We start from the raw sequence: 27,677 nt of genomic DNA on the forward strand, positions 1-27,677 counted from the left end.
ACTGTCCAGAGAAAGGTCATGTGTTCTGCATCCTCCTAGATAAAACTCCTCTTACAAGCTTTAACCAGTGTTCTGCTGAACATTGATAGAAGTCACAAGACTGCTCTAACTGCTGATGAGAAAATGTATTTAGCAGTTTATATTTACTAAAATAATTGCATTTCCATGTTCTGTGTACTGTTGGAGACCAGATATATTGAATGCAGGGTCATGGGTTTAGTAACACTTTAACCTCTTCCCTGCTGCCCTATAGCACAAATACTTCTACAGGGCAACAGGGCTACGCAAAACCATGTATATATACACGTGATTTTGCATTGCCGGGTAGGGGGTGCACTTGCTGCCCTACCTGCGCCACCACTGGCAGCCACACCTGTGGATCGCTGGGTCCTGTCTGGAGATTCCCTGCTGGCACCCGGTGATCGCCGAACAACAGTGAAAGGGGAGAGGTCTGTGTGTAAACAACATAGATCTCTCCCCTGTCAGCAACAACAAGCTGCTTTGTATTGCTCTACATAGCAGAGCAATACAAAGAAGTATGTTTAACTAGTAGAACACACGCAGCACACATAGAAAAACACTACACAGCACACAGTTAACCTTTTAATTGCCCCAGATGTTAACCCCTTTCTGCCCAGTGCCATTAGTACAGTGTCGGTGCTTTTTATTACAACTGATCACTGTATTAGTGTCACTAGGGATGTCAGTGGCAGTCAGTCCCCCCCCCCCCCCCCCCCCCCAGTGTCAGAATGCCTCCTGCAGTCCAGCTATAAGTCGCTGATCGCTGCAATTACTAGTATAAAAATAAATAAAAAGTAGAGTATATATACCGCCATTGTAGACGCTATAACATTTTGGCCTAAATTTATGATCATATTTGATTAATTTTTTTTTACTGGATATGTTTTATGGCCATTTTTTTTTTCAAAATTGTCATTTTGTTTGCTTATAGTGAAAAAAAAAAAAAAGCACAGGCAATCAAATACCACCAAATGAAAGCTCTATTTGTGGGGAAAAAAGGACATACATTTCATTTGGGTGCAGTGTTGCATGACCGTGCAATTGTAAGTTAAAATAACAAAGCGCTGTAATGCACAAAATGGCCTGGTCCGGAAAGGGGGGTAAATCTTCTGGAGGGCAAGTGGTTAAAGACAGGCTCATCCTTCACCCTAATGGCAAGTACCTTGTTAAGGTTGCACATGGCCGAATCCACAGTGGTAAGAGACTGCTGTACCAAATCCTCACCAAACAGAAGTCTAATAAGTGCTCGGGAAAACACTAAACTTAGGATGATTCCAATGTCCATAGAAAAGCTTTTGCAGCCTTAGAAATTTTAAACAGTCCAAGACTGGAGAGAGCACTGGTAGAAGCAAAAGACTGATCTCACAGTTTGAAAATGGTTTGCACTGCATAAATAAGTGCCGAAACAATCTCCTTTAATTTGGGAGTATTAGCAGAACACTGACTCCTCGAGTGTATGCTCATCAGTCAAGTATTTCAGTGATTCAGAATCAGAACATAACTGAGTGATTTGGGTCATAGTGTCTTGCATGACCATGGTAAAAATCTCAGCCAAAAGAGCAGAGGATCCAGCCACTCCTGACGAAGCCAAAGATCACTCTGAGGATGGGATACACTCTAAGAGCAGGGAACAACATAACTCTAATCTATAGATGTTGACATTACCAGAGCCTAGGCAGAAAGTGAGCTGGAGGAATATGGTACAGCAGGACTGTCCCCTCAGTGTCTAGAATCAGACATATTGTGAATGTGGGGCAGTAAGGTAACAAGGCCCAGGGTAGTAGGGAAGGCCTCAAGTACTAAACCCAGACAGATGGTTGCAAGTGAGAGTGAGATGGCCGGAAGTGATCCAAATCACTGTTAAGAACGGAGTCTGGAAAGTGCCCCATGTGAAGCCAAGTGTGTCTAGGATATCCCCACTAGGAAAGAAAAGGTTAGTCATTAATTTTCTTGGGCCACTATCAAAAAACTGATGCATGCTGGTAGTTAAAGGGATTTTTCTGGGCATGCATACAATTTTTGTATATACATATTCTCGCAATTACTTAGTGTATCTGGGTGGATTATATCTTGTTTTTTTTCAGAATAGATTGGGCTCTCATTTGGTGGTAAATGTAAATGGATACCACAGGGCAGCTCAGTAAAGTGGATAGGATGCCCTATGCACTTAAACGTAAGAAAAAGTGAAGAAAAAATGCATGAGCAGAAACACATGTTTCTGATACAAGAAGTTTGAACCCAGCCTAAGGCTGCATTCAGTGTAGTAGAAATGCAGGCAGAAACATGCATTTCTGCCCACTTTTTTACAAACATGCAAAGTGCTTGCAGTGCTATTATTTCTTAAGGGCACCCCAAACCGAAGGAAGCAGTGCACGTCTTGTTGTGCACGTTGTCTTCATAGCTCAGTGTCAAAATTTGGTACTTGAGCTTCTTTCGTGCATTTGGCGTATGGCAGGCAGCCCATTCAAGGCAATGGGCTGCCACGCCAAACACGCGTTACTACGCCAAGATGTGAACCTAGCCTAAAGCTGGGTACACATGGCTCATTTTTTCTTTTACAATCAGAGAGCTGAACAAAAAAAACAAAAAAAAAAAGTGAACACATTTTTTCATCCACGCAAGCAAGGTGGATGAAGGATTATTGTATTCTGACAGTGGGGGGTCTCTGCTGTCAGAAAACACCGGTCTGTTCTGCAACCAATTGTCTGCAAGCTGCTGACTGAAGGTGGTTTTCCAGCAGGTCCTTTTGACAGAAGCTGATCTAAAAAGGCTTCTGTTGAAAAGGGAGAGATACACAGATTCAAATTTGGCTGGTCTCTGCTGAAGTGACCGAATTTTGATCTGTGTGTACCCAGATTTACACCTACACCAATCAGCCATAACGATATGACCACTGACAGGTAAAGTGAATAACACCGATTACCGTATTTTTCGCCGTATAAGACGCACTTTTTCTTCCCCAAAACCTGGGGGGAAATGTCAGTGCGTCTTATGGAGCGAATATGGAGCGGCCGGTCCGGTATTTCCACCGCGGCCGTGTCGGAATACCGGGCCGGCCGCTCAGCTCTGCAGTGGGACCTTCCTTGTTCCTCTATCCAGCGGCGTGCTGTCTTCCCGGCTTCTGTAGTGTGGGCACTGGGCATGACAGCCGGGTGCCAAGTGCGCATGCGCAAGAAGCGGTGCTTTTTGTGAATGGTAAGGCGGTACCTGGGACACATGACAGATCCCAGAAGCCGCCGGACCAATCACAAAGCGCAAGTGCTTCTCGCTCATGCGCACTGGGCACCCGGCTGTCATGCCGAGCGCCATTACAGAAGCCGGGAAGACAGCGCGCGGCTGGATCGAGGAACAGGTAAGATCAAACAAAAACTCTGCGGAAGTAAGAGCGGGTACCTGTCAAATTCAGGTACCCGCTCCCCACCTCCCCAAAGGTCAGCAGTCATCTGTACTGTCTGCAGTCTCTGGTCATCCCTGTGCTGTCCGCAGTCTCTGGTCATCCCTGTGCTGTCCGCAGTCTCTGGTCATCCCTGTGCTGTCCGCAGTCTCTGGTCATCCCTGTGCTGTCCGCAGTCTCTGGTCATCTCCTGTACTGTGTCTGCAGTCCATTAGTTCAGAATTTTTTTCCCCCGTTTTCTGCCTCTAAAACCTAGGTGCGTCTTATGGTCAGGTGCGTCTTATACGGCGAAAAATACGGTATCTTGGTACAATGGCACTTGAGACTTCACCCCTTTATGCATTATGTCTTGTCACGGGTCGAAGTAACACGTAAAGGGGAAAAGTCTTATTCTGATGTAGCCACCACAAACTGAATCTGTACATTATCATCTAGGATGATACACAGGCTGGCTGGCTGGCTGTCGGTTGGATGTTATATACAGTGGATATAAAAAGTCTACACACCCCTGTTAAAATACCATGATGTAAAAAAAATGAAACAAAGAAATAATACTTTTGCCAAAAAATGTAATCTACAAACTGTACAATTCAGCTGAATAACAAAACTGAAATCTTTTAGGTGGAGGGAAGTAAAAATAAAAAACTAAAATAATATGGTTGCCCAAGTGTGCACACCCTTAAACTAATACTTTGTTGAAGTACCTTTTACTTTTATTACAGCACTCAGTCTTTTTGGGTATGAGTCTATCAGCATGGCACAACTTGACTTGTCTTGACTTGTCAATCTGTCAGATTGCGAGGGCATCTCCTGTGCACAGCCCTCTTAAGATCACCCCACAGATTTTCCATCAGATTCAAGTCTGGGCTCTGGCTGGGCCATTCCAAAACTTTAATCTTCTTCTGGTGAAACCATTCCTTTGTTGATTTGGATGTATGCTTTGGGTTGTTGTCATTATGAAAGATGATCTTCTTCATGTTCAGCTTTCTAGCAGAAGCCTGAAGGTTTTGTGCCAATATTGACTGGTATTTGGAACTGTTCATAATTCCCTCTACCTTGACTAAGGCCCCAGTTTCAGTTGAAGAAAAACAGCCCCAAAGCATGATGCTGCCACCACCATGCTTCACTGTGGGTATTGTGTTCTTTTGGTGATGTGCAGTCTTGCTTTTCCCCCCCAAACATCTCTTTTGGAATTATGGCCAAAAAATGTAACCTTGGTTTCATGAGACCAAAACACATTTTCTCACATGCTTTTGCAAAATTTAGCGGGGCTTGGATGTTTTTCTTCGTAAGAAAGGCTTGCGTCTTGCCACTCTAGCCCAGACATATGAAGAATACGGGTGTCACGGACTGCCAGTGCCTCTCCCATCCCCCGCCATATCCCTCCACCCCTCCCTTCCCCCTGGCACATTCTGAAGTCTGCTGGGCCGGCCGAGGCAACCTAGCCGCGTCCCACTTGATTTTCAAAACTCTCGTACAGGAAGTGGCCTCTCTCTCTCTCTGTTCCTGGCCATGTGGCTGGAAACATCTTGCTCCCAGAAAGATGCTGGGAGGCTCGGGTGAGGGGGACCGAGCCTCCCCAGCCATCCCCCCTGCGCACTCTGCAGACCCCAAAAGGTCAGGACGGTAGCCCTCTACAATACCCCAGGGTTGGGAGTCTCCACAGCTCTGCATGAACCTTCTCCTCAAAGGTCAGACCCCACAGCTGAGACACTGCCAGTCTGTAAGCCTGTCTACTGAGCACCCTTGCACCCTGTCTGCTGCTGAGTGCCCTGGGAGCTGCTGCTGAGGGAGCCTGCACACTGTCCGTGGCTGCGTGTCCCTGGAAGCTGTCTGCTGCTGAGTGCCCTGGGAGCTGCTGCTGAGGGAGCCTGCACACTGTCTGTGGCTGCGTGTCCCTGGAGGCTGTCTGCTGCTGAGTGCCCTGGGAGCTGCTGCTGTCTGCTGATCACTGGTTGTCCCTAGAACGCTGATCGTCCCTGTCTGGAGCCGCCTGCCGCTGAGGGTCTGCAAGCTTTCCGTGAGTGTCCTGAACTGTCCCTGCTGTGTGCACCGACCACCCGTGTCCTGAACTGTCCCCGTTGTGTGCACTGACCACCCGTGTCCTGAACTGTCCCTGTTGTGCGCACTGACCACCCGTGTCCTGAACTGTCCCTGTTGTGCGCACTGACCACCTGTGTTCTGAACTGTCCCCACTGTGTGAACCGACCACCCATGTTCTGAACTGTCCCTGCTGTGCGCATCGACCACCCGTGTTCTGAACTGTCCCCGCTGTGTGCACCGACCACCCGTGTCCTGAACTGTCCCTGTTGTGCGCACTGACCACCTGTGTCCTGAACTGTGCCTGCTGTGTGCACCGACCACCCGTGTTCTGAACTGTCCCCGCTGTGTGCACTGACCACCCGTGTCCTGAACTGTCCCTGTTGTGCGCACTGACCACCTGTGTCCTGAACTGTGCCTGCTGTGTGCACCGACCACCCGTGTCCTGAACTGTCCCCGTTGTGTGCACCGACCACTCGTGTCCTGAACTGTACCCGGTGTGTGCACCGACCACTCGTGTCCTGAACTGTCTCCGCTGTGTGTGCACTGACCACCTGTGTCCTGAACTGTGCCTGCTGTGCGCACCGACCACCCGTGTTCTGAACTGTCCCCGGTGTGTGCACCGACCACCCGTGTCCTGAACCATCCCTGTTGTGCGCACTGACCACCTGTGTCCTGAACTGTGCCTGCTGTGTGCACCGACCACCCGTGTTCTGAACTGTCCCCGGTGTGTGCACCGACCACTCGTGTCCTGAACTGTACCCGGTGTGTGCACCGACCACTCGTGTCCTGAACTGTCTCCGCTGTGTGTGCACTGACCACCTGTGTCCTGAACTGTGCCTGCTGTGCGCACCGACCACCCGTGTTCTGAACTGTCCCCGGTGTGTGCACCGACCACCCGTGTCCTGAACCATCCCTGTTGTGCGCACTGACCACCTGTGTCCTGAACTGTGCCTGCTGTGTGCACCGACCACCCGTGTTCTGAATTGTCCCCGTTGTGTGCACCGACCACTCGTGTCCTGAACTGTTTCCGCTGTGTGTGCACTGACCACCCATGTCCTGATGGCATGCCCGGAGTATAGCTACCTGCCCAGTGGTAGGTTGCCGCCTGTTGCCCGAGACTCCTGCCCAGGGGTAGGTTGCCGCCTGTTGCCCGAGGCCCCTGCCCAGGGGTAGGTTGCCGCCTCTTGCCCAAGGCCCCTGCCCAGTGGTAGGTTGCCGCCTGTTGCCCGAGACCCCTGTCCAGGGGTAGATTGCCGTCTGTTGCCCGAGGCCCCTGTCCAGGGGTAGATTGCTGTCTGTTGCCCGAGGCCCCTGCCCAGTGGTAGGTTGCCTCCTGTTGCCCAAGACCCCTGCCCAGGGGTAGGTTCCCGCCTGTTGCCTGAGGCCCCAGTGGTAGGTTACCGCCTGTTGCCCAAGGCCCCTGCCCAGTGGTAGGTTGCCGCCTGTTGCCCGAGGCCTCTGCCTAGGGGTAGGTTGCCGCCTGTTGCCCGAGGCCCCTGCCCAGTGGTAGGTTGCCGCCTGTTGCCCGGGCCCCTGTCCAGGGGTAGATTGCCGTCTGTTGCCCGAGGACCCTGCCCAGTGGTAGGCTACCGCCTGTTGCCCGAGGCCCCTGCCCAGTGGTAGGTTGCCGCCTGTTGCCCGAGGCCCCTGCCCAGTGGTAGGTTGCCGCCTGTTGCCCGAGGCCCCTGCCCAGGGGTAGATTGCCGTCTGTTGCCCGAGGCCCCTGCCCAGTGGTAGGTTGCCGCCTGTTGCCCGAGGCCCCTGCCCAGTGGTAGGTTGCCGCCTGTTGCCCGAGGCCCCTGCCCAGTGGTAGGTTGCCGCCTGTTGCCCGAGGCCCCTGCCCAGTGGTAGGTTGCCGCCTGTTGCCCGAGACCCCTGCCCAGGGGTAGATTGCCGCCTGTTGCCCGAGACCCCTGCCCAGGGGTAGATTGCCGCCTGTTGCCCGAGACCCCTGCCCAGGGGTAGATTGCCGCCTGTTGCCCGAGGCCCCTGCCCAGTGGTAGGTTGCTGCCTGTTGCCCGAGGCCCCTGCCGAGTGGTAGGTTGCCGCCTGTTGCCCAAGACCCCTGCCCAGGGGTAGATTGCCGTCTGTTGCCCGAGGCCCCTGCCCAGTGGTAGGTTGCCGCCTGTTGCCCGAGGCCCCTGCCCAGTGGTAGGTTGCCGCCTGTTGCCCGAGGCCCCTGCCCAGTGGTAGGTTGCCGCCTGTTGCCCGAGGTCCCTGCCCAGTGGTAGGTTGCCGCCTGTTGCCCGAGGTCCCTGCCCAGTGGTAGGTTGCCACCTGTTGCCAGAGGCCCCTGCCCAGTGGTAGGTTGCCGCCTGTTGCCCGAGTCTCCAATCCGCTGTCCAGTCACGGAGGGAGATTGCCTGCCTGTCGCTGAAGACCCCCCGTGCCTGGGATCGTCCCTAGTTTGCGCAAACATCACCCTCCCTGCCATTTCCCCATTGAGTGTCTGTCAATTTGTTGCTTCAATAAAGTTTTGTGTGTTCCCCATCTTCTCTGTGTGCTCTGTCCTGCCTACGCTTCCGTTACAACGGGAGATTGTTGTCACATGTACTATACAGCCAGTGCTTGCCAGATATTCCTGCAGCCCCTTTAATGTTGCTGTAGGCCTCTTGGCAGCCTCCCAGACCAGTTTTCTTCTCGTGTTTTCATTAATTGTGGAGGGACATCCAGTTCTTGGTAATGTCACTGTTGTGCCATATTTTCTCCACTTGATGATGACTATCCTCACTGTGTACCATGGTATATCTAATGCCTTGGGAATTATTCTGTACCCTTCCCCTGACTGACACCTTTTAACAATGAGATCCCTCTGATGCTTTGGAAGCTCTCTGCGAACCATGACTTTTGCTGTAGGATGCGACTCAGAAAATGTCATGGAAGACCTACTAGAACAGCTGAACTTTATTTGGGATTAATCAGAGGCAGTTTTTATGATGGCAGGTGTGTACTGACTCTTATTTAACATGATTTTTAATGTGATTGCTTAATTCTGAACACAGCTACATACCCAGTTATAAGAGGGTGTGAACACTTATGCAACCACACTATTTTAGTTTTTTATGTTTACTCCCCCCTCCTAAAAAAATTCAGTTTGCTTTTCAATTGAGTTGTACAGTTTATAGGTTACATTAAAGGTGGAAAAAGTTCTGAAATTATTTATCTTTGTCTCATTTTTTTACATCACAGAAACCTGACATTTTTACAGGGGTGTATAGACTTTTTATATCCACTGTATGATATATCACTTGATGAACTGTTACATAACCAGTTGCTCCCATATTGTTTGTTTTTTTAATTAGTGAGCACTATGCCAGTCTTCTCTTATATGTAATGATATAAGTTTCAATGGGCGTTTAGCTGCAATCTCATACGTGTCAATCAAGGAAAGAGACCAGTTTGCCAAAATTCCTTCAAGAATAACTAGTTCTACCGACCTCATTTTAAGTTTAGAGGTCATTGCGTTAAGGTGAGAAGATCAGGGTGGCACTGGGTGGATTTTTACAATCACAAAAAGTGATTTCTTTTAAGAAGAGCTCTGGACAGTTGACTTGGGATTGGATTTCATCACTAATGAACTTTTGGATCATCTAGCTATATTGATTATAAAGTATATATCTCTTAATTTTTTCATGCAGTTTATTGCACAGTTGTTTTTTCGTTAATAGTATGTTTATGAGGTTAATTTTATGTTTCATTGTATTTCAATGCAGTGTACTTGTTTGCACTTTGAAGACTGCACTTCTATCACTATTAGTGACAGTGTGCACTGTTTGGTTATTTTAAATTTTTTAAGGTGTAGTGAAAACACTTTATTAGTGCTATCTTACTTCCTATGATAGGCCCATGCTGACCTGTGTCCAGAGCCAAAAGTGCCTATAATGGACACATGAGCAGCAGAACTGGAGCAAGGAGCAACAGAAGAAGTTGACGTGGTCTAATGAATGATGTTTTTTCTTTTACATCATGTGGATGGCTCGATGCGTGTGTCGCTTAAATGGGGAAGAGATGGCACCAAGATTCACAATAGAAAGAAGGCAAGCCGGCAGAGGCAGTGTAATGCTTTGTCTAGTGGAGTCCATGCCTTGATGGGCTGGGGCTGTTTTGGTGGCGAAAGGGGGAACCTACTCAATATTAGTGGTCATAATGTTATGGTGGGTGTTCATAATGTTATGGCTGATCCATGTTAACACATATCTCCAGAAACCATTACAAACTTTTAAGTGGTTACACTATGAAACCTATAATATCTGACTAACCTTTCATCTGGCAGCCTCTAGCTTTTTTACTCACTTAAACAAAGACTATCATCACAAAGGCCTCATTCATATAGGCGTGCATATATTCCCGTGCATCCCTGTTCAGGCAGTCCCATTCATGTCAATTGGGATGCAACTGTTGCACATACACTGCTCTAATTTTGACAGCTACACAGTGTGTTCGGGGCCCTGCACCTGCCCATGCATCAGAGTGGAGGTACAGAAGTTACTCCCAAGGCAAGAAGATTCTAGACAGGGCCATGTCTAACAGCAGACCCAGGTACTCCAACATGTGAGATGGGTCAAATTGTGACTTCCTCAGATTAAAGAACCAACCGAAGCTCTGCAGGGTCCATACTAAATACTGGATGTTGGCTAACAGGGACAGGAAGGACTGGTCCTATACCAAAATGAATCCATTCAGCACAGAGCAGAGTCAAAGAAGAAGTTATATAGGGAGATGTCCCTGTAGCCTTTTTTTTTATTTTTAATTTTTAGGTTTACATTAGGATTCGACATAATGACAAGTTACTTTTCATTTAGCATATAGAGTAGATACAGTAATCATGCAAAATAAACACATATTGTTACTCATTATTACATGTTGTGGAAAGCATCAGATAATACGATCCTCTGGAAGGGGTATTTTATCAGTTCCATGTGCAAATCCAACTTTCATAATTTTATACAGTTTTATTGGTAGAGGTAGGGGGAGGGAGTATTAGCAAAGGCTTATTCAGATGGCAGATTAGTGCCGTCCTCCATGCAGCAATGCTGGTAGATGCATGTGCATCCACCTTGGAGCTGCATGCAGGCAGTCCATAAAATTAGATGCACACGCAATGCAAGGACATAATCAAAAGTCAAAGTTTGAAATGCAGACGGGAGCAGTATGCAGCTCAGAGGTGGATGTACATGCATTTGCCAGAGGTTCTGCTGATGGTACTAATCTGTCTCCTGAATGAGCCCTAAAGGCAAAGCGAGGAAAGGGTTTTTTGTTTTTTTTAACCAGTGTCTAATCACCTAAAAAGAGGTGTATAGTAATAAAGTACCATGCGTTTTGGTGAGGAGCAATTTAAAAAAAAAAAAAAAAAAAAAAAAAAAAAAAAAAAAAAGGGTCATGCACTGCTTTTGCGTGGTTATGTGTAGCACAGCTCACTGAAATGAATGGGATGCCCTAAACACAACACACAAAATGGTGCAAAAAGACGAGCACATCGCCACACCTGCATAGGTGTGAACAGAGCTTAAGAATATACACCCCAACGTCATTTTTATTAGCTTGAACAGCTTCTTGTATGTCACCTTTGATTTATTTTCATTTTATTACTGAAACTTATTTCCTGACTTCATGGATAAATCTTGACAACATAACAGAGATCAGCTATCACTTACCAGTGGAATGTCCACCCCCCACAACTCTCCACCTAGCTTGCAGTTCATTTGCAGTAGGATTTTCTGTGCAATGCTCCTCAGTTTCACTGGGTTAGAAATCGTTTTTGTGTTCACCACCTGTTAAGAAAAAATAAAAATTCGAAGCATTATTGTTCAAATCGAACCTGTTATGTCAATATTTGTGCAGGGATCAGAATATTCTAAAGCTACCATATACAGTGCATGCTTTCTTTGTAAATATTTATATTTACTCCACTGAGAGACGTAGGAAGTCTTTTACATTTGGGTTATACTGCTGCCTGTAGGAGGATTGGACACTTGACAGACATCTGCTGTGTAAAACACTAATGCAGGCCACAGATGGGTCGAAAATCGGTTGATTTTTCGGCCGAAAAAAAAAAAATCGGCCGATTATCGGATCGTTAATGGGTTAATAGGTCGGCCGTTTTTCGGGATTTTGGCACATTTTTTTTATCGGTGAAGTTGGAAAAAGATCGGCCGATTTTGCCGATCTTCGTGGCAATGATGGGCAAATCAGCCAATCTTTTTACCGATAAAAAAAATCTGCGCATGAGCCGTGACCTACAAGACGAAGAAGGAAAAAGAAGAGGAAGAAAAAGAAAGAGAAGAAAAAGAATAGAAGAAGAAGAAGAAGGAAAAAGAAGAAATAGAAGAAAAGAAGAGGAAGAAATAGAAGAAAAAGAAGATGAAATAGAAGACGAAGAAATAGAAGAGGAATAAATATAAGAAGAAAAGAAGGATAGAAGAAAAAGAAGAAGAAAAAGAAGCGGAAGAAAAAGAAAAGAAGAAATAGAAGAGGAAAAAGAAGAAATAGAAGACAAAGAAATAGAAGACGAAGAAATAGAAGAAAAAGAAAAGATGAAATAGAAGTGGAATAAATAGAAGAAATAGAAGAAGAAATAGAAGTGGAAAAGAAGAAATAGAAGAAGAGGAAATAGAAGAAAAAGAAAAGAAGAAAAAGAAGAGGAAAAAGAAGAAAAAAGGAGAAAAAGAATAGAAGGAAAAAGAAGAAATAGAAGAAAAAGAAAAAAAAAAAAAAGAAAAAGGAGAAATAGAAGAAGAAATAGAAGAAAGGAAGAAATGAAGAAAAAGAAGAAATAGAAGTAGAAAAAGAAATAGAAAAAAAGAAGAAATAGAAGAAGAGGAAATAGAAAAGGAAAAGAAGAAAAAGAAGAGGAAAAAGAAGAAAAAAGGAGAAAAAGAATAGAAGGAAAAAGGAGAAATAGAAGAAAAAGAAAAAAAAAAAAGAAAAAGGAGAAATAGAAGAAGAAATAGAAGAAAGGAAGAAATGAAGAAAAAGAAGAAATAGAAGTAGAAAAAGAAATAGAAAAAAAGAAGAAATAGAAGAAGAGGAGAAAGAAGAAATAGAAGAAATAGAGGAAGAAGAAAAAGAAATAGAATAAAAAATTCCGGTCCGCTATTATATTTGACATGAAAAAGTATTGCGGTTACAACAATGTATCTATTTGTATCCTAATAAAAACATCTGTATCCGAAATGGATACAAATGGATACATTGTTGCAACCGCTATACTTTTTCATGTCAAATATAATAGCGGAGCTCTCTGCAGGGACAGAAGTAATTAAATTCCATCTGTAGACGGGACGAAAATCGATTTTTTTTTCTGTTGGTGGTAACGTCGGCCTATTGAATGACCGATTTTTCGTTTTTTTGTTAAAAAAACGGCCGGTTTTCGACCCATCTATGGCCTGCATAAGCTATAGTTTGCTAGCATTCAATTATTTTTTCAATCAAGACTTTTCTCTACACTGCTGCTAAAGCTGGTCTCAACTGCAAATTTCCAGATTTCCAGAGCAGCCATCCATAGCCTGGCTTTAGGAGTGCAGCACCTGGATCCTGCTGGATTGAACGTTATTGGGAAAGCCGATATCTCCAAGGTGGAGTTTCATGTGTGCTTCATGTTGTCTTTCTTGCCACAGAGTGCCGAGGAAGCTTATCCTTGTTGATGATCCTGCTTTGCAAACAGCCACAAGGAACTTTGATCTTTGTGCCGTTCCTGCTGGTTGCCTCCAGTGAGTTTGATAGCCACTGGCCATTCAACCCTCCCGTCTGGGATTTGTGAGTACCTGAGGCCCTTCCCTTCTGCCTCTTGTTTGCACGTCATGTGTTCACCAAGCTTCTCTGCCTTTTGGCTAAGATCAAGTGTAGTATCTGTTCTTATCAGTGTCCAGTGGGGGTGCTCCCGGCCATTCTAGCTTTGCGGGGATGGCTGTTGTATAGTACCCTCACTGGTATGATGGGGGTCCGGAAGGCTAGTACCGGAGGGAAAGAAACCGGGGAGCGCCAAGATGCGTTCTGGGGCCCTGGGAGTAATTCCTCTGGGAAGACTGGAAAGACCCAGTACCTCCTGATTTGGACGGATCTACCTTGGGCTGGCCAGGGGCTGAGGAGGCAGAAAGTCCGCAAACTCAGTGCCCCCTGAGTAGACGCTCTCAGGGGTGCCACTAGTAACACCTGGGTGTGGGACCCCACAGTGTGAAGATGGCACATGGTCACTGTTTTTACACTCTTTTTGCACAGCGCCCTAAGGACCAGGCCTTTTGGCTAAGTCCAGGGCAATTTTTGCTACGGGCCTCAGGGCCTGGTCTGTGCACAATTTGGCACGGTACCACTTTTTTATTTTCTATTTATTTAATTTATTTCACCTCCCATGTTTGTCACTTTTTCTTTCGCTTACGTGTGTGTTTTCATGGATGGAGGGTGTGGGTCCTCGGGCCTACCCTGAAGTCTAGGGGGAGGATGTGTGGCCTTTTGGTTCCTTCCTCCCCTGATCCCTAGGGGGCTTTTCTTCGGGAGAGCCCCCTGACCAAGTACTGTGTGTCTGGCTTCGGCTGGACACAAGGAACGGTGGTCCACCAGGCCTTTTGGCCAGGAGGACCAATTGGGAACCTTGTCCCCGTCAGGAGCTTCGTGCCCCGGGGGATCAGGGTAAGCGGTCCAAGCCCCTTTAGGGGTAGGACACAACACACCGCTAAGTGCACTTTTTCGTGTGGTGTTTTGCACTTGCACTTTTTTTGTGATACACTTACGGGTTTTTACGTTTATAGTTGCACGTTTGCGGACTTAAAAAAAAAAAATGTGTTCACCAAGGTGCTTGCCCTTGTAATATTCCTGCTTCACTCTCATGGCATCCCCACTGTGAGATACTTTAATGACCTCATGTTGAGCGAACAGACTGCTCTGTATAACAACATGGCCTTGTTTGTCCACACATAACAGTGATTCATCCTACACATTGGTCTGAGAATGAGCTCTTCAGATGTTTGACTCTCTACTTCTGCATGACAGTCTTGTGTTTGATGTTAGCCTCATTTAAGGCAGTCTCGTTTGCCTATTTTCACTCAGTCCTTAAATAGATCAATTCATTTGGTACCAAGGACTTTCATGTCACTGGTTTGGTGCTCCAAGAATCTGGCCCTGGATTCAGGGAAGTTTTTCTTTTCTTTTGGAAAATCCTCAAGAGGGATGGAAGCCCAGATGTCCTGGGCATTTTGTTGATGCAGGAGTTGGAGTCTCATCTCTCCGTCAGAATCCTGGATTTAGGTGATTTAGCTGTCTCTGCAGCATAGAACCATCCTGCTGGAGGGTCACTTCTTCCAGGTTTCAAAGAGGCATACATAAACTATCAGGGAAGAACCAGATGTCTGAGGTAAAGAGGTAAATTGCATCTTAGGGAGAACTTCAATTTCCAGCCCAGTCTTCCAGGTACACCCCAAACAGAATTTGCAGGCAGCCTTCCTCATTCAGCAAAGCAGGCCTTGTGTCACAGGTAAAAGATGCCAGACGTGGCCCTTCATGCCTCCAAGGTTTAATAACTAAACAAAAAGGTTGATCTCCAGGCACAGGGATACTTTAGCAAAAGCAGTAAAAGCTCTGGTGGCTTCATGGGAACCACACACTCTAATTCATGAATTTCCTCCCTTAAATGTCCTTGTATGCTGGGATTGGGACAGAGGGCATTCGGGTGACACTCAATGCTCCGTACTGCCGCAGGCAGATGTGGTACGCCAACCTAGTGAGACTCCTGGTGAAAGCTGCATGGGCTATACCAGACTGTCTAGATCTGCTGTCTTAAAAACCAATTTACCATCCTGCTTTGATTTCACAGGCTTTAACAGCATGGTTGTTGAAGCCCAGGTTTTGAAAGAAAGGAGCATCTCTGAATAAGTGATTCCTACAATGGTAAAAGCTAGGAAATCTACTTCCCTTTAGGTCCACCATTGAACATGAAAGGCATACAGTTGCAAGAAAAAGTATGTGAACCCCTTGGGATTACGTGGAGTTTTGCAGAAATTGGGCATAAAATGTGCTCTGAACGTCATCTAAGTCACAACAATAGAAGAACACAGTCTGCTGAACATAATACTACACAAACATTAGATGTTGCCATCTAATGGTTAGATGTTGCCATCTAACAAACCGCTTTTGTGACCTGCTTCCTGCCCGCCCTATAGCAGAAATACTGCTACAAGGCAGCGCAAAATCACATATATATATACACGTGGTTTGCGCTCCCGTGGTTTTCATGCCCCTCCCAGATAGCATCAGATTGCCCATCAGTACACCAGTAATCACATTTAACCCCTTGATTGCCAGGAAAACAATCATACACAATAAACCTCCATTGCTAGTACATGGTCTGAACGAATATATTTGATCAGATCAGCACTATACCAGCGTTCACATTAGTATAGAGTCCCCAAAAATGCAGCGTTAGTGGGATCAGCTCCGGCACCTGCCAGCACCTGCGTTTAGCCCCTACGCTTACCCCTCCTTCTCCCCTAGCAAGTGCAGTGTCAGTAGGTCACTGTCACTTGATACATTGCACACAAAAGCGCAGTGTTTGCAGAACCAAGCCTGATCTCTGTTAGCACTTGCCGGTAAATTTTTATGACTCTCATATGCAGCAGAGTGCCACACTATCTTTTGGTGAACTGGCGAGCACCAGAGGCCAAGTACATCCTAGTACTTCGCATACCAGCACTGAAGTATCACTTGGTGACGTGGTGAGTCCCATAAGTGCAGTACAAGCTGGTGCGATGGCGAGCACAAGTATTGTCCCGCAACCACCAAGAATTTGCACACAGGCCCGTAGAGCCCATACTATCCTTCCAGATGTGCTTGCAAATCCCGATTGGCAGCCCTCAAATTCTGCAGCACCCATACTTCCCCCATTCACTGCCCAACCCGGAATTCAGGTGGAAACAGCAAATTTAACTACTCCCCTTGATATTTTGGAGTTGTTTTTCACGGAATATCTGTATGCATTGATTGTGGATCAAAGCAATTTATATGTACAATTTATCGCTGCCAACTCAAATTCAAACATTGCCAGACTATTCGCATGGAAACCCATTATGGTTTCTGAATGTAAATTATTTTTGGACCCAACTCTCAACACGGGCATTACTAAATAAAAATGAATTGTGCTTGTATTGGTCCACAGACCCGATTCATCATATGCTGGTGTTCTCTGCTACCATGGCCAAGCATAGATATGAGAGTATAATGTGTTTTATGCATTTCAACGACAATACACTCTGTCGTCCTCGAGGTGACCTTGAATTTGACTGGCTCCACAAAATTCAGCCCCTCATAAATCACCTTAACCAAAAATTTGCAAATGTCTATACTCCCCAGCAAAAAAATCTGCATTGATGAGTCCCTCATTCATTTTTCTGGCCGCCTTGCAGTCAAACAATTTCTCCCCAGTATGTGTGACAGATATGGGGTCAAGATGTATAAGACCTGTGAGAGGGCAAAAGGCTATACATATACAGTAAGTTTCGGATTTACGAGGGAAAAGATAGTCACGTGGAGCCCCCCAGATGCCCAGACAACATGGGGAGTAGTGGCAAGATAGTGTGGGACTTGGTGTCATCCTTTTTCCATATGGGGTACCACCTACACGTGGACAATTTTTATTCAAGCGTGCCACTCTTTAGACATTTGTACAATCTTGGAACTGGAGCATGTGGCACCGTGTGACCTAATGTTTGCCCACCATTAGAAGTGGGTGGATGCAGGGCGGTATATTCTAATGGTGGGAATACCACACACTTTTTTCTGGCAGAGATTTCTTCGCTTTTTTCAATCAGCCCAAAGAAAAAAAAAAAAAAAAAAAAAGAACATAGCATATACACCCAACAAGGACCAGCAATGTACTGGTACATCACTGGAATTTGAATGGTTATACCTGGCTGATGTCTTCAGCTGCATGCATCATCTTGGTATTGTTATTTTCAGCCGGCGATCAGCTTTCATGTAAAAGGAATCCTAGCGGCTAATTAGCTGCAGGATTGCTTTTACAAGCAGCAGATGATGCACGCCCTCCCCCGCTGCTTTCCATGGCCTTCTCGGGCAGTCCCGTGCAATCGGGGAAACCTGAGAATGCAGCCGGTGTTTCTGCCAGCTGACTATAGAGCTGATTGGAGACCAGAATGGTGACAATCATCTCTACAGTCTAAGAAATCGGAAGCTACGAGCATTTTATCACTTCAGTTTCGCAGGATATAAACAGCACTATGTAAGGGCAGAGGAGATATCTAGAGTCTGATAGACCCCAGATTTCTCAAAACAAAATATGACAATACCGATATAGGGGATATTTGCATACCCCGTGATAGCATGAAAAGAGAGAAAAAAAATGAAAGGGACAGTGTAAAAATAATTTAAAAAATCGAAATAAGTATTTTGTTTTAATTGCGTTTGAAAAATTGCCATGCGAGTACTATGTAACATAAAAAATTGCAGCACCCACCATTGTATTCACTAGGGTGTTTGCTTTTAAAAAATATATGTTTGGGGGTTTAAATTAATTTCCTAGCAACAAATACTGATTTATTTTCATGTGAACAAAGTGTAAGAAAAGGCTTGATCTTCAGGTGGTTAGAGAGTGAGTGATGTGTGGCATAAACTTCTAATGCTGGGCATAAAATGCCCCCACCCCCAAAACGACCCTTCTGGAAATTAGACATCCCAAACTATTTGCTGAGAGGCATGTTGAATTGTCACTTCACCACCTCCGGTCTGGCCGTTGTATATAAACGGCCAGACAGTGGCAGTGCAGGGTCAGGTGGCCGTTTATAAATGTCCTCCCCGCACCCTGCTTGTGCACACTCCCTAGGAGCGCGCAGCATCGCGATCCTGTGCCCGATGTGTCCTCCGGACACAGTGGAACGCCGATCGTTGGACGGGACTTCTGTACGAGGTCCCGATCATGTGATCACCGATTGGCCAACCAGTGATCACATGCAGAGTAGTAAGCAAGATGTCACTTGTGACATCATTGCTTACTACGTGTGAAATCTGTGAATGATCACAGAGATCACATGGTACAGGGCTATACACAACAGCCTTGTACCATGTGACAAGCTGTGACCAATCACCGCTCACTCAGTAGTTCTCAATGGCTGCAAGAATGCAGCTAGACAGGAGAAATGATTGCAATGAGTGTAAAAAAAAAAAAATCTTCATCACCCCCCACAAGTAGTACAGTGTCACTATGCTGACACTGTACTGCTAGGGTGACAGTATGTAAAAAAAAAAAAAAATATATAAAAAAAAATGTAAAAAAGTTTAAAAATTATAATTTTTGGTTATAAACTAATTTGGGTTATTTTTTTTTACTAAAAATACTATTTGCAAAATTTTATAAGAAAAACACTTTTTCAAAATTTTTGGACTTTTAATTTACATAGCCCTGCCTCCTGCTGGTCCGTTCTCACCCCCTCCACCCATTGGCGGAGACAGGTGTTATCCGTATGGCCGAATGACCTTGATTGCGTTTTTTGCGCAAAGCGGGAGGGGGGTTCCACAGAAGTCCGGACAGCCTGCAGAAAAAAACAAAAAAAAACAAAATGCGCACTATTGCTTCTGAGCTGTACTACGGGTACAAACAGCAAATAACATACACATATATGGTATCGCTGCGATCGCCAGGAGCTGGAGAATTTATTTTGGGTTGTTCTTTGGTGGTAGGTTATGGTAGTAACAAGAAACACACAGCTAAATAACAAGAAACACAATTTTTTTTTTACTATTTTGGGCCAGTTTTCCTTTGATAATAAAAAAAAAAAATCAGGAGATATCCATTACCATTTATCACCAAATGAAAGCTGAATTTGTCCTGAAAAAAACATGGTATAATTCACCTGGATGTACAAAGTAGTTATGATATGTATGGTTTTACTAACACATGTCAACATTGCAAAACAGTGCTTAGGCATTTAGATTTGATTTACACTTAGGCGTGAAGGGGTTAAATAAGGATGCATGAGGAAGGATTGAGGATGTTGTGGCACCAGTTATGATCCAAGTCCTGCATCCCTTCCTCTCTGTTGTCAGCAAGACATGACCTGCTGGTGTGTAATGTCCCTTGCTGAGAAAGGCAGGCCAAGTCAGTTGAGCGAACACTGTGCCAATAAGCACCAGTGTGCTGGTCACTTCAGGAAATTCCTCAGTATTTTCCGGCAATGCCCCAACCCCTACAAGGAAGCTGTGTGACCACCGCAATACTTACTGCAACCAGTAGTCCGACAAGGTGTTGCTGCAACCTCTAGTCCTCTAATGGAGTCCCAGCTGAAACCTGTAGTCCCAAAAAATTCCTCTGCTGTAATCTGTAGTTCCACCAGCAGAAGGTGTACTCACATGTAGTCCCCTGAAGCTCCTTAACTACAGGCACTGGGAACTACGAACAGGCTTGAGCAGAAACCCTGAAATTGTTCCTCACACAGAAAGGGGGAAATGACCCCCTCAATAGAGGCTGTTGAACCACAGAAAATTGACAAGTTTGTCGTTACGAGAAGAGACATAAATTGTACAGCATGAAGTGTGGAGAAGGCAGAATCCAAAGTTTCATTTTGTGGCCCCTGGAAATGACACTCTGCACCCAAACATCTATAATTTTCAGTGACCAGAAGGTCAACAAGCATTCCTCCACTTGGCACCCCATCACTGAGAAGGCGGCTTGGAGCCAGACTTGGTTTGCTTGAAGGTCCACGTCTTCTGATGAAAATTTGTTCAAGACTGGGAGCTGGAGGCCTGAGAGCAATGAAAAGAACTTTTCTTAACCTCAAGAGTAGAAGGTCCACGAACAGAATTGCAAGCCTTTCTTTTCTGGGAGCGGAGAGTACTCTTAAAACCTGGGAATTCCTTGATGTATTTATCCAACAAGGTACCAAACAGGCAAAGGGTAACTGCTCAACCAGCCTCTTCCATGGAAGCTCATCTGCCAAGCATTTAAACCAAGTGATTTTGTGCAATTTGATGGAAAGAAGACTGATCTGTTGAAGTGTCCAAGGCAGCCACCACTTCTGCATACCCCTTGGGCAAGCCCTGCCAGAGATACATACTTTCAGTGCAGAAACTGCTGTTGTCACATGGATCTCTGCTGTAGCTGAAGTTCAAAGTTTAGAATGGATGATCTCCTTCAGCAAAGGTTGTGTGATGGGCTGTTACATGATTTAGTAGCAGTGGTTTCTGCAGCAAAGAATGTTTTATAGTGAGGATGAGGAAAATCAAAAAGTAAACAAAACTACAGACCTCAAAATTAGGTTGGCTCTATTTTAACAACTTGCTGTCCGCTAGCAGTACATGTACTGCTAGCGGGCAGCACAGCCAGGTCAGGTGACGAACTGGTATGTCACCTGGCACAGGCGCGCCCCCTGGGGCACACAGTGACGCAATCTTGTGATTGCTGTGTTCTTTGGACACAGCTGATCATGGCGGCAAGGGTATCATGTAATCGCTCTGATCCATCATAGCAATTACATGATTACAATGTAAAGAAAATAGTTACAAATGGTTTCCATTCAATATTGCTTGCATAGTGTTGCAAAGCTGTGACTGGCCCACAGTTACCCCATGGTACCTGACACCTGGTACCATGTGATTAGCTGTAGCCAATCACTGCAAGCTGTCATGAATGGAAAGCCATTTCGGACAGTTAACTTTTGCTTATAACAGTGATCATCACTGTTATAAGCAATAACAGTTAAAAAAAATCCCTGATCCCCCCAGAGTAGTACAATATGTAAAAAAAAAAAAAGTGTTGAAAAAAAAATTTATATTTTTTTTAACATACTGTCACCAGTCAATATCCCTGATCACTGCCAAGACAGTCATATGATGAGACTGTACTGCACTAGTGAGAGCATGTTTAAAAAAACGAAAACATTTTATTGCTATGTAAATGAAAAAATACATAAAGTTTTGAAAATAAAAACACATTTTTCTTAGTTTCTATTTAAAATTAGCAAATGAATAAATCTTTCTTCATACATTGAGGCCGAAATATATTTTACTACATTTCTGTGGTAAAGGTAACCTACAGTGCCTTGAAAAAGTATTCATACCCCTTGAAATGTTCCACATTTTGTTATGTTATAACCAAAAACAGAAATTTATTTTATTGGGATTTTATATGATAGATCAACACAAAAGTGGCACATAATTGAGAAGTGGAAAGAAAATAAATGGTTTTCAAAAGTTTTTACAAATAAATATCTGAAAAATGTGGCGTGCATTTATATTCAGCCCCCATTGAGTCAATACTTTGTAGAACCACCTTTTGCTGCAACTACAGTTGCAAGTCTTTTTGGGTATGTCCAGGGGCGGACTGACAACTCAGGGGGTACCCGGGCAATAGGGGATCATGGGGCCCCTGTGTCCTCACCAACAACCAAAAAAGCCTATGAAAAAGCCAATGAAAGGTACCAGGGGCATCTCATAGGGCCCCCTACTGACCCCGGGCCCTTAGGTAGTGCCCGAGTATTCGAAGGGTCAGTCCGCACCTGGGTATGTCTCTACCAACTTTGCACATCTAGAGAGTGACATTTGTGCCCATTGTTCTTTGTAAAATAACTCCAGCTCTGTCAGATTGGATGGAGAGCGTCTGTGAACAGCAATTTTCAAGTCTTACCACAGATTCTCAATTAGATTTAGGTCTGGACTTTGACGGGACCATTCTTTTTTTTTTTTGTTATAAATATTGTATTTATTTTCAACATTTCCACTTTACATCAATAAATTATCATAATATTAAAAAAAGAAACATTTTCCTGTATACCTTTCCGCAGCATTTACATTTAGTCTATAAGTGCTGGTGCTTTCTGATAACTTACGATATTGATGTGGCAACCACGCCATCCTGTCTAATTGTGTCCCACTTAACGAGTTTTCTATATTTACCCAACTTTTCCCTAGTGCATTGTGTGTCCAGTCAAAAATTCGTGATAATAACACTGAGTAATAATCTCTCTTAAAATCAGGCACACTTAAACCCCAATTCTCTTTATCTCTACATAACACTTCATAGCTTATTCTCAATTTTTTACTCCCCCATATAAACCTCAGTATAATTTTTTTAATTGTTTAAAATAGGTTCCCGTAAGCTTTATAGGTAGCATATTGAATTTATACTGAATTTTTGGGACAATTATTTTTATCAGGTTTATTCATCCTATCAAAGAAAGTGGTCCTACCGATAATCTCCTTAGTTCCTCCTTGATCTCATTTTTTAATGGGATATAGTTTATTTTATATAAGTTCTTTAACCACTAGCCTACATGGCACTTATACCCCCTTCCTGCCCAAGCCAATTTCCAGCTTTCAGCGGTCACACTTTGAATGACAATTGCGCGGTCATGCAACACTGTACCCATATGAAATTTGTATCATTTTTTTGAGACAGATAGAGCTTTATTTTGGTGGTATTTAATAACCTCTGGGATTTTTATTTTTTCTTAAACAAACCAAAAACCACTGAAAATTTTGAAGAAAAAAAAAAGTTTTTTCTTAGTTTTTGTTATACAATTTTGTAAATAAGTGATTTTTCTCCTTCACTGATGTGTGCTAATTAGGCTGCAGTGATGGGCACTGATAGGCTGCACTGATGGACACTGATAGGTGGCACTGATGAGGAGGCACTGGTAGGTTGCACTGATGGGCAGCACTGATAGGCACTGATAGGCGGCACTGATTGGCAGCACTAATAGGTGGCACTGATTGGCATTGATAGGTGGCACTGATGGGTGACATTGAAAGGCAGCTCTGATGGGCACTGATATGTGGCATTGATGTGCAATGGTATGCACTGATATGTGGCATTGATGTGACACTGATCGGCACTGGCACGTGGTACTGATGAGCACTGACAAGTGGCACTTCTGGAGCCACACTGATCATCAGTGCCTGATGATCAGTGTACATATCCCCTCCACGGAAAGCCGATTACCGGCTCTCCTTTCCAGCTGTCAGCGTGACAGCTCGAGAGGAGAGAAATGCCGATATCCGGCATTTCCGTGTTTACATGTGATCAGCTGTGATTGGACACAGCTGATCACATGACCGAGCCGACATCTACGGCTCTTTCCGTGATCCGCTGTGTCCGAGGGACACAGCACACCGGCGATCGCCGCACGCTCCCTGAGCCGCGCATGCGCAGTGAGAATGGTAGGACGTCATATGACGTCCTATCAGAATGAGAGAACCACCTTGCACCCGTCATTGTACTATAAGGCGGGCGGAAGGTGGTTAAGGACAAGGTCAGTTTTATTCTCAAATATTTTAGTTCTCTCTCTCTTCATGCAAAGGGAAATTCTCTTTGGAGACCTTTTTGACAGCTCTCCTTAATATTTCATTATTTTCATTAGATTGGGTAATGTCAATCTAGAGTTGACCACATAAAATAGCATACCGTCAGCACTTTATGATCTCTCTCTCCTATCTGTATCCCTTTCACATCTACACTATTTCTTACTGTTGCCAAAAGAGGTTCTAAGGATAAAACAAACAATGGCGAGAGTGGACATCCCTGTCTTGTCCCATTATACATCTTGAAGAACCTGATAATGAACCATTGACCTCTACTGCTATCGAGGGTTGACTTTAAAGCTTTCTTATCCACTATCTCATTTTGGGACCAATTCCCAAAACCTCCAACGTATCTAACATAAAGCCCCAGTCTACCTTATCAAAAGCCTTCTCTGGATCCACTGATAAAATCAGTACGGGGGATTTTTTCCCTCTTACTTTTTTGTATGAGGAACAATGATCTTAACCACTTGCTGTCTGGCCCATTTATATAAACGGCTGGACAGTGGCATGCAGGGGCGGGTGTCCGTTTATAAATGGCCTCCCCGCCCCCTGCTTGTGCTCGCTCCCTGGGAGCGCGCAGCACCGCAACCCGGTAACCGCTGTGTCCTCCGGACACAGTGGAACACCAATCGTTGTACGGGACCTCTGTGTGAGGTCCTGATCATGTGATCACTGATTGGCCAATCAGTGATCACATGAATAGTAGTAAGCAAGATGTCACTTCTGACATCATTGCTTTCTACGTGTGAAATCTGTGAATGATCACAGAGATCAAATGGTACAAGGCTATTCACAACAGCCTTGTATCATGTGACAAGCTGTGACTAATCATAGCTCACATAGTATTTCTCAATGGCTGCAAGAATGAAGCCAGAGAGAAGGAGAAATTATTGCTTTTACAGCATTTTTGGTTGTAAAAGCAATCAGAGTAAAAAAAAAAATAAAATCTTCATAACCCCCCACAAGTAGTACAGTGTCACTATGGTGACACTATACTGCTAGGGTGACAGTATGTAAAAAATAAAAATAAAAAAATAATGTAAAACATTTTTTTTTAAATTATAATTTTTGGTTATGAACTAATTAGTTTTTTTTGTTTTGTTTTTTTTTACTAAAGATAATACATTTTGGCCAAGATTTATGAAGAAATATTACTTATTTGTAAAATTTTATAAGAAAAACACTTTCTTTTAAAAAAAATAAAAAAATCCCAGTGGTGAATAAATACCACCAAAATAAAATTTTATCAGTCTCAAAAAAATGCTAAAAAATTCATAAGGGTACAGTGTTGCATGACCGTGCAATTGTCATTCAAAGTGTGATAGCGCTGAAAGCTGAAAATTGGCTTGGAAACGAAGGGGTTAAAGTGTCCGGACTTGAAGTGGTTAATCCATTATCTCTTACCTCTCTCCTGGGGACAAATCCCACTTGGTCTAGGTGAATCCATTTCGGCATATGATTTTTCAATCTAGTTGCCAGGACCTTTACGTACAGTATGGTATCTGTATTTAACAGTGAGATAAGCCTGTAGCTAGCACATTGGGTCCCATCTTTCTGTATTATATGCTTGCAATGACTCCTCCCTCATTTCCATCCCATCTCCTAATGCATTCATATATACACTCAGTTTGGGGATTAGTTCTTTAAATTTTTTATAGTATCTCACAGTGTGCCTATCTGGCCCCAGGCTCCTCCCTGCAAACTGTACCCTTCAGAGAGTCCTGGATTTCCTCCTCTGTTACCGGTCTTTCTAGCCATGTTAACCGTTCTTCTCCCAATCTCGGTAGTCCCACCTTTCTTAAGCACATCTGTCTCTTTTTAGTTCTTTCTTCTCCCCCCCCCCTTTTAACTGTTTTGGGTTTACATCATATAGTTTCCTATAATATTTTTTAAATACATTTGAGATATCAGTGGTTGAGTAAACCAATTCTCCTTTATCATCCTTGATTTTCTCTATATAATTCCTTGATTTCGTCTTTCTCTGTGCTCTCATTAAATATTTACCAGGTTTATTCCCTCACTGATATCTCTCTCTTGCCATCATGCTGAAAGTTCTCCTCGTTTCTGCCTCCATTAAATTAGAAAATCCCTCTATAATTTATTATTTTCTGCAGTATGTCTTTTACTCTTCTCTTTTTGTGTAACTGTTCTAGTTCATATAATTCCCTTAATAGCGTATTCATTTGCTTTTGCCATTCCTTTTTTTTTTTTTTTTAACCCCCAATCGCTATCAGAATTCCTCTGATATATGCCCCCCACACTGTGGCCCTTGAAACGCCTACGGTTTAATTTCTTTCAAAATATTGTTCCATTTCTTTTTTTCTCACTTCTGTCTCCTGATCCTGAAGGAGCGTCTTGTTTAATTTCCACATATTTATCTTATTCTGCTCTCTCCCCCCTGATAGATTCATTGTGACAGGTGCATGGTCCGATATTTTTGTAACTTATATATTTACTTTAACCAACGAACGTCTATATTTACTTTAACCAACTACTCCAAGAGTCTATGTTTCAACAATATATAATCTAATCTAGAATACATTGCATGTGCCGGAGAGTATAATGTATTTTTTGCTCCATGAGATGCACCTGACCATAAGACGCACCTAGGTTTTAGAGAAAATAAAGGAAAAAAATATTCTCAACCTATGGACTGCAGACACAGTACAGGAGATGACCAGAGACTGCGGACACAGTACAGGGGATGACCAGAGACTGCGGACGCAGAACAGAGGATGACCAGAGACTGCGGACGCAGTACAGGAGATGACCAGAGTCTGCGGACACAGTACAGGAGATGACCAGAGTCTGCGGACACAGTACAGGAGATGACCAGAGACTGCGGACACAGTACAGGAGATGACCAGAGACTGCGGACACAGTACAGGAGATGACCAGAGACTGCGGACACAGTACAGGAGATGACCAGAGACTGCGGACACAGTACAGGAGATGACCAGAGACTGCGGACACAGTACAGGAGATGACCAGAGACTGCGGACACAGTACAGGAGATGACCAGAGACTGCGGACGCAGAACAGAGGATGACCAGAGACTGCGGACGCAGTACAAAGGATGAGCAGAGACTGCGGACGCAGTACAGGAGATGACCAGAGACTGCGGACGCAGTACAGGAGATGACCAGAGACTGCGGACGCAGTACAGGAGATGACCAGAGACTGCGGACGCAGTACAGGAGATGACCAGAGACTGCGGACGCAGTACAGATGACCAGAGACTGCGGACGCAGTACAGGAGATGACCAGAGACTGCGGACGCAGTACAGGGGATGACCAGAGACTGCGGACGCAGTACAGGGGATGACCAGAGACTGCGGACGCAGTACAGGGGATGACCAGAGACTGCGGACGCAGTACAGGGGATGACCAGAGACTGCGGACGCAGTACAGGGGATGACCAGAGACTGCGGACGCAGTACAGGGGATGACCAGAGACTGCGGACGCAGTACAGGGGATGACCAGAGACTGCGGACGCAGTACAGGGGATGACCAGAGACTGCGGACGCAGTACAGGGGATGACCAGAGACTGCGGACGCAGTACAGGGGATGACCAGAGACTGCGGACGCAGTACAGGGGATGACCAGAGACTGCGGACGCAGTACAGGGGATGACCAGAGACTGCGGACGCAGTACAGGGGATGACCAGAGACTGCGGACGCAGTACAGGGGATGACCAGAGACTGCGGACGCAGTACAGGGGATGACCAGAGACTGCGGACACAGTACAGGGGATGACCAGAGACTGCGGACGCAGTACAGGAGATGACCAGAGACTGCGGACGCAGTACAGATGACCAGAGACTGCGGACGCAGTACAGGAGATGACCAGAGACTGCGGACGCAGTACAGGGGATGACCAGAGACTGCGGACGCAGTACAGGGGATGACCAGAGACTGCGGA

General features: G+C 44.9%; 1 protein-coding gene and 1 pseudogene across 1 annotated transcript in view; one reads left to right on the forward strand and one right to left on the reverse strand.

The window, feature by feature from the left end:
• Window positions 1-27,677, reverse strand: part of PIWIL2 (piwi like RNA-mediated gene silencing 2) — a 502,914-nt gene that overhangs the window by 58,701 nt on the left and 416,536 nt on the right. The window contains exon 15 of the mRNA XM_089658746.1: window positions 11,113-11,229. Coding sequence (XP_089514872.1) covers window positions 11,113-11,229 — 117 coding nt within the window. The remainder of the gene's footprint in view (window positions 1-11,112; window positions 11,230-27,677) is intronic.
• On the forward strand, window positions 13,268-13,383 carry LOC149440341 (U2 spliceosomal RNA; annotated as a pseudogene).

Source organism: Staurois parvus, unplaced genomic scaffold, assembly GCF_062004578.1.
Source record: "Staurois parvus isolate SC_StPar_1 unplaced genomic scaffold, SC_StPar_1.0 ptg001090l, whole genome shotgun sequence".
NCBI lineage: Eukaryota > Metazoa > Chordata > Amphibia > Anura > Ranidae > Staurois > Staurois parvus.